This window comes from Rhinolophus sinicus, chromosome X (genome assembly GCF_036562045.2).
Source record: "Rhinolophus sinicus isolate RSC01 chromosome X, ASM3656204v1, whole genome shotgun sequence".
Lineage (NCBI taxonomy): Eukaryota > Metazoa > Chordata > Mammalia > Chiroptera > Rhinolophidae > Rhinolophus > Rhinolophus sinicus.
Genome location: NC_133768.1, coordinates 45,168,318 through 45,180,377, shown reverse-complemented (window position 1 = coordinate 45,180,377; position 12,060 = coordinate 45,168,318). Strand labels below are relative to the sequence as shown.

At 39.4% G+C, this 12,060-nt stretch overlaps 1 protein-coding gene across 4 annotated transcripts in view; it reads right to left on the bottom strand.

The window, feature by feature from the left end:
* ASB12 (ankyrin repeat and SOCS box containing 12) overlaps window positions 1-12,060 on the bottom strand; it is a 139,021-nt gene that overhangs the window by 110,097 nt on the left and 16,864 nt on the right. For 3 of the 4 annotated variants that reach the window (XM_019718865.2, XM_019718863.2, XM_074323412.1), the window contains 2 exons: window positions 6,654-6,776; window positions 8-170 (listed from right to left, as the gene is read on the bottom strand). In XM_019718865.2, the coding sequence (XP_019574424.2) occupies window positions 8-170; window positions 6,654-6,776 (286 nt within the window). Of the gene's footprint in view, window positions 1-7; window positions 171-6,653; window positions 6,777-12,060 lie in introns of those variants that run through there. The other variant, XM_019718864.2, reaches the window with a different exon arrangement.

Here is a 12,060-nt window from a genome sequence, read left to right as displayed (position 1 = left end):
TAACTACCTGGCTGCGAAAGCTTGAGCAGTGAAATATAAACCTCATGGCACACAACGTCAGAGTCTAAAACAAAGTGGGCCACCCGAAAGTTCTTGCAGCGGAGAATCAGGGGACAACCCACGCTAGTGACAGGCAACTTCTCCACAGTGGCAATGTGATGCAGTGCAATCTATAAAACAGAAAAGAACCAAAATAAATCCACAGACATGCACTAGTTCTATCATCATCAGTGCTTCTGACTCTCACTAATGATAAAACCACTGCCAGAGACATTATCACATCTACAACCTTCAACCATCCTTTAGAAGGCACAACTGAGTTTCTCTCAAACAGAAGTAAACCGTGGTAAAGCAATGAAAAGCAAATTGCAGCGTTATAAAACTTCTCTCTCAGGGATATAAGGTTAACAGGTTTGTGGGGGCAATTGTGGTAAATTGGCTCAGTATAGATGGCTTCTAGCATGCGCTGGTGAAATTTACAATCATAGAATAATTGTGACAGAGAAAAATAGAACTTTCTTCCATTCTACCTAATCATTAATTAAAATGATTAATAACTGGCATTGTGCTGTATTTCTCACAAGATCATCCATGACTATTACTTATTTAATCCCTGTAATAAACCTTTGAGATATAATCACCCCATTTCAAGAATGAAAAAAACGAAGCTCTGAGAAGTGAATTCCTCACCAGAGGTCATACAGCCAAGAAGTGGCACAAGCAGGATTTGAACCATGGCAGTCTAACATCAAGCTCAGGATTCTTTCTCTAGCAATTCTAAAAACACTAACTTTGGAATTAAGATTTGACGAGAAATATTAGGGGGAAAATTCCTCTCCCACATTTTAGACTCTAGTGACAGTAAAGCAAACAATGAAATGGGGGAGAAAATGACTTGAATAACTTAGGAAACGAGTAGAAACTATAAGACTAATAACTGGGGTGGGCCGGTTGGCTCCCTGGTTAGAGTGCAGTATTCATAAAACCAAGGTCGCCGATTTGATGCGCCAGAGAGCTGTGCCCTCCACAACTAGATTGAAAAAAGGACTTGACTTGGAGCTAAGCTGAGCTGTGCCCTCTACAACTAGATTGAAAAATAACAAGTTGACATGGAGCTAATGGGTCCTGGAAAAACACACTACGCCCCAATATTCCCCAATAAAATTTTTTTAAAAAAATACTAATAACTAAAGACATATACATAAGCACTGCACTGTGGTAATAAAGTTGTTTCCCATGGAGTACAGGTTAACAATTTTGATTTAAAAAACAAAAAAGATGATTAAATCTTTAGTCTCATGACTCCTGCCCATGCTGATGCCAGCAAAAAAGAAATGCATGAGGACAACCTTTGAAACTTCAGAAGCTCTCCACATGCCTCCACTGAGGCGGCGCCCTATGATCCAGGCGAACTGATCACAGAGGAAAAGTCCATCTTCCAGGGAATCCCCCCATTGTGTGAGAGGCCAGAATAGTGCAGAGAAAATATAACACTACAGTTTGAAAGAGAATAAAAGACTGCAGTTGGAGAGAAAATAAAACATCCTACCAACACCTATTGGAAAAGAAAAGACCTCTTTCTGTCAACCTGTTGCAGAATACACTCCTGTAGATGTTTGGAAGAGAAACAATAAATCATTAATTGCCAAATCATGAATAACCAAGGTAACAAAGACGGCTCACAAAGAAAATGAAAAGTCTCCAGAAGATGAACTTAAAGGCATTGAAATATGTGATTTAAGTGACAGAGAATTCAAGATTGCAACTCTTAAAATTAACTCAACGAGATGCAAGAAAACACATAGTTCAATGAACTCAGAAACACAAAGAACAAAATGAACATTTTAGAAAGATATTGTAATTTTTAAAAAAGAACGAAATAGAACTTCTGGAGATTAACAACTCAATAAAAGAAATTAAGAATGAAATAGTCAGCTCAGTTAGTAGACTTGACCAAATGGAGGGAAGAGTCACTGACACCGAAGACAGAAATCTGGAAATGACAAAGAAGGAAAAGAGAGAGACTAAAGAGTTAAAAGAAATGAAAGAACTCTATGAGAACTTTCTGACTCTATCAGAAAGAGCAATATACGAATAATGGGCATACCAGAAGGAGAAGAGAGAAGGGAACAGACAGTATATTCAAACAAACAATCAACGAGAACTACCCAAACTTGTGGAAAGAACTGGATCCTCGAATCCAAGAAGCAAATAGAACACCTAATTACCTCAACCCCAACAGGCCTTCTCCAAGGCACATTGTATTGAAGCTGTCAAAAATTAATGACAAAGAAAGAATCCTCAAGGCAGCCAGGGAAAAGAAGACAGTAACCTACAAAGGAAAGCCCATTAGATTATCATCAGATTTTTCAGCAGAAACTCTACAAGCCAGGAGGGAGTGGAACCAAATATTCAAACTATTGAAAGAGAGAAATTATGAGCCAAGAATAATATATCCAGCAAAGATATCCTTTAGATATGAAGGAGGAATAAAGACCTTTCCAGACATACAGAAGCTGAGGGAATTTTCTAACACATGACCTGCACTACAAGAAATACTGAAGGAGGCTATTTGACCAGCATAAACAGGGATAATTTGTGGCAACCAAAACATAAACGGGGGGAGAGTAAAGGCCTGAACAGGAATACGGGAATGGAGAAAGTAGGCATGCTGAAGAAAATGGAATATTCTAAATAGCAAACTTTCTTTTACATAAACTTAATGGTAACCACTCAAAAAAAAAAATCCAGAACTGAAATATGTAACATATTAAAAGAAGAAACAGAGGGAAAAATCATAGAGTACTACCACACAGAAATAATAGACAACAACAAAAACGCAAAGAAACAATGGAGACACAGTCTTACCAGAAAACCAAAGATAGAATGATAGGAAATCCTCACATATCAATAATCACCCTAAATGTAAATGGACTGAACTCACCAATAAAAAGGCACAGAGTAGCAGATTGGATCAAAATGCTAAACCCAACCATATGCTGCCTCCAAGAGATACATCTCAGCTACAAGGACAAACATAGACTCAAAGTGAAAGGATGGAAATTGACACTCCAAGCAAATGGTATCCATAGAAAATCAGGTATAGCTATACTGATATCAGATGAAACAGACTTCAGGATAAAAAAGGTAACAAGAGACAAAGATGGACATTTCATAATGATAAAGGGGACTATACAACAAGAAGACATAACAGTCATCAATATTTATGCCCCCAATCAGGGAGCACTGAAATATACCAAGCAACTACTAAAAGAACTAAATGGAGAAATTGACCAAAACACAATATAGTAGGGGACCTAAATACATCATTGACAGCTATGGATAGATCATTCAAACAGAAAATAAGGAAATGTCATCCCTAAATGACACATTAGATGAAATGGACATAATTGACATTTATAGAGCACTTCATCCTAGAACATCAGACTGCACATTTTTTTCTACTGTACATGGAAAATTTTCAAGGATAGACCATATATTGGGACATAAAACTAGCCTCAGCAAAGTTAAGAACATTGGAATCATACCAAGCGTATTCTCTGATCACAAGGCTTTGAAATTGGATATCAACTGCAGAAAGAAAAGAGGAAAAACCACAAATACATGGAGATTAAACAACATGTTTTTAAAGAACAACCAGGTCAAAGAGGAGAGATCAAAAGATACATAGAAACAAATGAGAATGAAAATACATCCTACCAAAATTTTGGGGATGCAGCGAAAGCAGTTTTAAGAGGGAAATTTACATCATTATTGGCCTATCTCAAGAAACAAGAAAAATCCCAAATAAATAACCTCACGTTACACCTTAAAGAACTAGAAAAAGAACAAATGAAACCCAAGATCAGAAGAAAGGAAATAATAAAACCAGATCAGAACTAAATGAAATAGAGAACAAAAAGACTATAGAAAAAATTAATGTGACAAAGAGCTGGTTTTTCAAAAACATATTAATAACAAACCCTCAGCTAGACTCACTAAGACAAAAAGAGAAAAGACCCTAATAAACAAAATTTAAAAAAAAGAAATGCATGGAAAGGGAACTAGTCAAAGAAATGGTATCCAAATAATACAATTCTTTCTTTATAGATTAAAAAAGCCATGGAATCATGGTTTTACATTTCAGTCTTTGATGTTTTCCTCCTATCTGTTTCTCTGATATTTCCTGCAACTAGAACCTTGATGTGCTCTTTTCATTCTTTGGACTCCCTGTCCTGTGCCTGGAATGGCCTTCCAATTATCATGGTCTCTTCTTTTCCTCCACCCTGCATACTCCATGCTCCAGTCCCAATTTATTTGGAAAATACACCTCCAGGAACTCTTTCAATCATATCCACCATTTAAGAATGGGGCAGGTGTGGGGACCATCACATATTCCTACAGGGATTTTCCATCTTAATTTCTGTCTTAACAGTTTTGTTAAACTCAGTTCCTTCCATGGCAGTTTTGGAGGTGCCACAACAATTACTAATAATGTAATAGGAAGTAATATATCAAATTTCAAGAAAATCAAAGCCCTGTCGGTCAACATGTGAGACCTGTGTTTGGGGTAGTAAAACACTGATCATTAAAATTAGGTGCCACGAAAAAAGTGGTGATTTGGGAAGAGGGGGAAAGTGAAACAGATAAAGGCTGAGAAGAGCTAACTTCATTAATAGTACTAATTGGGTAAATAAGCTTCCTTTGATATGTAGAAATAATCCACATAAGTTCTCCTTTCCAGATCTAGTCCCCTGGGTTTGAAATAATACCCAGTAGGAACATAACTAGGGAAATGTGTGCTGTCTATAAATGCAGGTAGAAAGGAGCAAATCTCATGATGCAGTACTAAAGAAATGGTTCCTAAATTGTTAGAAATGGAAGGATCCCTACTAATTTATATAATCTAACCACTTTATCTTAAAGATAAGGAAATTGAAGCCAAGAGAGCAAGAGCCACTTATTGAAGGTCATGTAGCCAGTTAGTGCATAACTGAGTCTAGCTAGAACCAGCTCTCCTGATTCCTCTTTTGGCGTTCCTTTCATCACACCAAAGAGAGCAAAATACAATCACATATGGGGAAAGCTCATGGTGTTTTGAAAAGGAAGTATTAAAATACAGCTTTACATACAGATTTTTTTTTCAATAAATATACAGTCGACCCTCTGTATCCATGTGTTTCGCATCCTCAGACTCAAATAACCGAGGATCGAAAACAGTATTTTCAATTCATACTTGGGAATCCATGGACACAGAGGGCTAACTGCAAGTATTGTTGTGTGCCATTTTATATGAGGAACTTGAGTATCAATGGATTTTGGTATCCATAGAGGGTTTTGGGACCAACTCTCCCACGGATACCGAGGGATGACTGTAGAGTCAAAAGTTATATGCAGATTTTCAACTGCACAGAGGTTGGCACCCCTAACCACCACACTGATCGAGGGTCAACTGTACTTATTTCACATATAGATATATTCAGTTTATTTTATACTTATACGGTAGTATTTATCATGTGCCAGGCACTATTAAGCACTTATAACATTAACTTTTTTATTCTCATAACAAGGTTATTATTATTATCCCTTTTTTACAGATGAGGGAAGTAAGACACAGAGAAGTTAAACAACTTGCCTAAGGTTCCAAAGGTAGTAAAAGTTGAAGCTAGGATTGCACCTCAGCAGACTGGCTCTAGAGCCTGTGATGTAAATCACTATGCTACACTGTATACCAGCAGCACTTTGTACTTCTTATAAAGAGGTCTAAGCATAAATCTGGCTAAAGAATAAGTTAAGATTAAATAATGATAATTCAGGATGGAGAAGGCATACAGTAATGATAGGGGTGCTACACTAATTAGAAGACATTGTTTAAAGGTATTAACAAGAAACACACACACAACACACACCCTGTCTTAGGTCAGAGAGATGGTCTAAATCATTGATACCCAAGGTGTTGTCAAAGGGCCATCATCACCTGAGAGCTTTATAGAAATTCAAAATTTTAGGCCTGATGACCATTGCACTATACACCTGAAGCTGAAGTAGAATAATGTTGAATGTCAACTATAACTAAATATAAATGTATATATAGTCACAGGATGTGTAATACAACATAGGGAAGATAATCAATGGTATTGTAATAGCTATATAAGATGTCAGAGGGGTAGTAGCTTGGGGGGTGGGTTATCACTTTATAAGGGGCTTAAATATCTAACTAGTATGTTGCTTTGTACACCTGAAACTAATAAAAAAATAAAATTTAAAATCTTAGGCCTGAGGTCCTCCATTTTTAACAAGCTCCCAGGAGATATGGATACTGCTGGTTATTGGACATTTTATTAGTAGCAAGGCTTTAAATTGTTTCAGGATGCTTGTCAACTAGGCTCAGAAAATGAGCAGAGACTACTGTACATAAAAATATTCAGGAAAAGTTCCATGGAGTTTAAAATGACTAAGATGACTATAGTTAATAACATGAGGGATAATGAATCATATGATTCAATCTATGAAAACACCCCTAGAATAGGTTATGTGAAGCAAAGATTTTACAGAAATTTAGCTGTTACTTTAAATTTCAAGGAACTACCATATTAGAAAGTATGTACCCACAACGCTTCAAGACCCTTTGAAATTTGTTCTCATGAACATACCCATGTTTCTTTCCGGGTTGCATCAGAAGCCTCCACATAGATCAGGTGAGTTGCAGTAAGATATAAAATCCCATTAGCTGGTTTCTTATCCACATAACGATCCAGTAATTTCACGTTTTCTACCTGTTTGGGGGGAAGGGAATATTGATTAAGTCATCAACTCACCACCTGTGATTAAAGTGAGAAAATGCAAAGCAGGATAAATGCTATTAATTTGCTACAAAACTTCTTTGAGGCTTTCTAGTTCCTGACAAGGTGGCAAACTAGTATAATTTATGTTTACTGTTCCTACATCAGAGACTGGAGAAACTGTAAAGTGAGAAGGAAACATGGATTCCAGGAAGGATTAAACTTCTAGATGATATTACCATGATGGGGTAGTTGTGGGTGGAAGATAAATAGGACATAAGAGTCTGCTGGGGTACTCATCTTGTTGGAAGGAAGTTGTAGTTATTGTATGTGTAAAAATCAATCAGAATAAATTACATGAGATTAGTGCTTAAATTAAAGGCAAGAAAATACAATATATAACTTCCTATAAAGCTGGAGAAAACCTGATCTAGCCCATGGAAAGCAGGAAAGGAAAACACAAACAAACAAACAAACAAAAAGTACCATAAATGTAAAGTATTATATTAATGTAAAATGAAATACCAGAAATAAGTCCCAATGTAAGAGTAATTACAACAAATGTACATGAATTAAACTTACCAATTAAAAGATATAATAGTGACTGGATTAAAACAAAAGATTCAACAATACTCAGGCTAGAAGGGATATATTTAAAACAAAGAGATGTAAAGTTGAAAATAAAGGATGAAAAAGATATACCAGGCAATATGAACCAAAACAAAGCCAGTGTAGCATTCTCAGTAGCTGACAAAAGAGAATTAAGTGACAAAGAACAACAGGACAAGAAGATATATTCATCATAAACATATATGCATATTACAATACAGTTTCAAAATATATCTTGCTTGATGTACTTGCCTGCAGCAGAATTACAGAAAGAAAAAGAACACTTGGATATTTTAACACTCTAGTTAGGAATTGATAGATCAAATACACAAAAACACAACCCCAAAACAAGTAGAGATACAGAACACTTGCAAAGTAAAACTAAAAAGCTCAAGCCATTAGATATAGAGAGTAGAACTCTATGTCCAACACAAAGAGAACACATTATCATTCAAGACAACAAAGAGAACACTTCCAAAAAGACACCATGATAATGGCTGTAAAGGAAACCTCAATAAATTCCAAAGGCTCAATATCACAGCCTACCTTGCCAACTAATGACGTCAGAAATTAATTAACAAAATAATAGCCAAAATTAGCATAGATTTGGAAACAAAACAGCATATTAAATTAACCATGGGTTAAAAGGAAATCATAAATAAAATTAAGAAATATTTAAAACGTGAATGATAATAAAAACACAACAAATGAGAATCTGTGGCACACAACTAAAGCAGAACTAAAAAAGGAAATATATTAATATAGCTTTAAGTATACAGTGGTACCTCGGTTTTTTAACATTTCAGAACTTGAACGGTCATCCAGAATGGATTATGTTCAAAAATCCAGGTACCACTGTATTTATCAGGAAACAAGAAAGGTTAAAAATAGATTAGCTGCAGGAGGAGCTAAGATGGTGGAATAGACAGGTGCTGTGCCAACTGCCTCCCAGGATTACACCAGAATTACAAATTATATAAAACACTCAACCTTGGAATTCATCTGAACACTAGCTAAACTTAGAACCTCTACACTGAGGATTTAAAGAGGCCAGTGGAGACTGGTAGGAGGGGTGGAAATGTGAGGCAGGCTGACTCCAGGCCCATGGAGAGAGGGCGAACCCCGCCAGGGGCCCCTCAGTGGCGGAAGCTTCCCCTGTTGGGGGAGGGACCCTCCAGCCCCACTCCTGGTTCCCCAGCCAGAGTGCCTCTGCCAGGAGGGGGAGTTCCACAATAGCTGGCAGTAGAAATCGGTGAGGACTCTCTTTGCTCAACTCGATGGGATGGAGGGCGGCTAGAGGCCGTCACCCTCCTGTGCGGCCAGCACATGGACTCGCTCACTGGTAAGCACTCACCCAGTTCACTGGTGGAGAGAGTGGTACCGAGGGGGTGGCAGGAGCCTGCGGGGAAAGACTAAGCTGAGCACCTTTGGTGCGAGAGCTGGAGGTTTTGGGACCATCGTTAGCCATTGTTTTGGAGCTCACACACGCGTAGTGCACAGGAGGGCGCCATGTTTTGAGGTTTGGGCCCTCCCACAGAGGGTCAGGTTCGGGACTGCATTGGTCTGGTGGAATCCACGCAGGCATGCGCCTGCCTTGGGTCCTGGTTCTCCACTCAGCTTGTGCAGCATCACGGGAGATAGGCCTGACTTCAGGCTGCTCTACCTGATCCACGGGCTGCTGATTGAGACAAGCAGAGAGAGAGAGTTTTCCTGAGTGTTGGGCCAGGAGCTATGCGGTGGCACAATCTGTCTGGGGCATTCGTGGCGTGTTGGAGTGGGCTGGCTGCCTGGTGGAGGAGCGCACCCTCCTCTGACATGGTGGTGCCCTGGGGGCCTGCCCCCTCGCACCTAGAGTTGCGTTGCCAGGGGCACCCAGGGCCTCTGATGCCTGGACCCCACCCCCACAGGCCACAGGGTTTTTGCAGCGGACATCCCATTGCAACCTGTGGGGATTTTTGGTGGTGAGCAAGGCCCCAGAGCCCACTGCAGCCAACTGCAGGCAGCTCACTACAAGCCTAAGAGGGAGGTCAGCGCAGGATGCACTGGGCCCTTCCCCTCAACAGAGCTGGTGCTGAGTCGCCCAGAGTCTCTCTATTGCAGAGTAAGTGGCCTGCAGATTAAAGCGGATGGAGAGCCTTTTTTTTTTCCTCTTTCTTTTTCTGTTTTTTGGGGGTATTTTTCCCTTTTCTTTCAGTCCTTTTTTTCTTCCCCCCTTTTTTATATTACCATTTTTTCCTTTTTCTTTTTATCTTTTGTTTTTTCTTTCTCTTTCATCTTTTTGTCCCTTTTTCTTTGTCTTTCCCGTTTTCTTTTTGTTGTTTCTCGGGTTTGTTTGTCTTGTTATTGCTTTGGTTACTGTTTTAATGTCTTGTTCTGCTGTTTTTGTCTCCTTTATATATTTTTGTTTCTCCTGTCTTATCATTGTATTTCGTGTTTTTCTGGGGGTGTAGTTGTTTCTCGGTGTTGTTGATCTGCCTTGCTTTGTTTTTGTTTTGCAAAGTGGACACGGGCCTACCACTGGTCCAGAAGCTGAGACTACACTGAATTTGTAGAAACCACTGACCACAGCCTTAAGCTACCTGTAATACCACCTCACCCACCTACAGCTACATTTCCAGGGTGACTGGCCCCACAATTTGGGTGACTGGCCCCACCCCCACAAACTGTGGAAAAGGTTTTTTACAATAGCAGATGGTCCACAGAGTCCTAGAGTCATCTTGGTGGTGTTCAGTGACCCCAAACCAGCACCATAGCCACTCGGGAGCAGCTCTCGAGAACTTGTGAGCTTGAGGAGGAGGCTGGCTGTAGCGCCCTCAGGACACTGTACAAGGGGGTCACAGGCCAGGCATTGGCATAAGATCTGAATCAGCATTATTATCTTAAAAACCACAAATCACTTCTCATAACTCACTTGAACACCATCCTGCCCACCTAGTGCCACATCGCCAAGGGCACCCTCAACACCAGGTGAAACAGCCTGGCTCCTAAAGAGGACTCTTTCAATAGTAGGGCCTTATGGCCAACTGACAGGTGGCAACAGGCCTAAGGGGCCCTGTGCCTTTTGCTAAACTGCCTCAGGACCAATATTGGTGGCAGCCAGCCTCAATTCACAGAGAGACCACCCTAATATGACTCCAGGTCCAGCAAGGGGAGCAGCCAACTGCATACAGCTTTGAGGCACCTACCAGGTACCAACAGGCCAGTAACAAACAAGGCTGAAATGGTCCTTAGTGGGAGACCCGCCCAAGAGACACCAGAACCAATATACCCAGAGGCCAGCATCAGACCAAGCCAGAGCATTACCTGGTTGAACATATAAACAGCACTCTCAAAGGAAATTTTCCACAGGCACAAGAGCCCACAGGGGCAAAGCCTCCTCTAAAGGGGTCAACTTTCACATAGCAGTTCATACAATGTGAGCAGAGATAATTCTCCCAGCTAATCAGCATGAGGGTCAATCCCACCCTCAGACAAGCCAAAAGAAATTAAAGATCAACTACAACACTGACACTTCTGGAACACATGGGACAAGAGAATAGGGAGAATGTGCAATCCGAATATAAAGGACACATAGTACATAAGACCACCCAGCAACGACTTAGAGACATAGGTGATCTACCTAATACATTGAAGCAATCACAGAGTGAAAGCCAGAATGAGGAAGCAAAGAAACACGTCCCAAATAAAAGATCAGAAGAAACCTCTAGAAATAGAACTAAATGAAACAGAGGCATCCAACCTATCAGAGACAGAGTTTAGAACACTGATACGAAAGTTTAAGGATCTTAGTGAGAACATAAAAAATGATAGAAAAATCATTTTAAAAAAAACAGAAGTAAAGAACACAATACAGAAATGAAGAAACAGAAATGAAGAACACACTCGAAGGAATTACCAGTAGATTAGATGAAGCAGAGGATTGGATAAGCGATTTAGAAGATAGCAGAAACCACCCAATTGGAAAAAAGAATAAAAGAATAAAAAAGAAAAAAAGAAAAAACAATGAAAATTGTTTATGAGACCTGTGGGAGAACATCAAGCACAAAAACATGCACATCATAGGAATACCAGAAGGAGAACAGAAGGAGCAAGTGATCAAGAACATATTTGAAGAAATAATGACTGAAAACTTCCCTACCCAGGTGAAGGAAATCAACGTACAAGCCCAGAAAGTGCAGAGAGTTCCAAACAAACCCACACCAAGACACATTGTACTTAAAACAGCAAAGGTTAAAGACAGAGAAAATCCTAAAAGCAACAAGAGAAAGACAGCGGGTTACATACAAGAGAACTCCTATAACACTATCAGCTGACTTTTCTAAAGAAACTCTGCAGGCCGGAAGGGACTGGCAGGAGATATTCAAACTGATGAAAAACAAAGGCCTACAACCAAGATTGCTCTACCCAGCAAGGCTATCACTTAAAACTGAAGGAGAGATAAAGAGCTTCTCAGAAAAGAATAAGCTAAAGGAATTCATTACCATCAAGCCAGCATTGAAGGAAATGTTAAAAGGGCTTTTCTAAACACAATAAAGGGGAAAACAAACTAACAAAGGAAGACCAGAAATACCAATAACAAAATGGCAATCAATATGTACCTATCAATAATTACTTTAAATGTGAATGGGCCAAATGCTCCAATCAAAAGACATAGAGTAGGGGGCCGGCC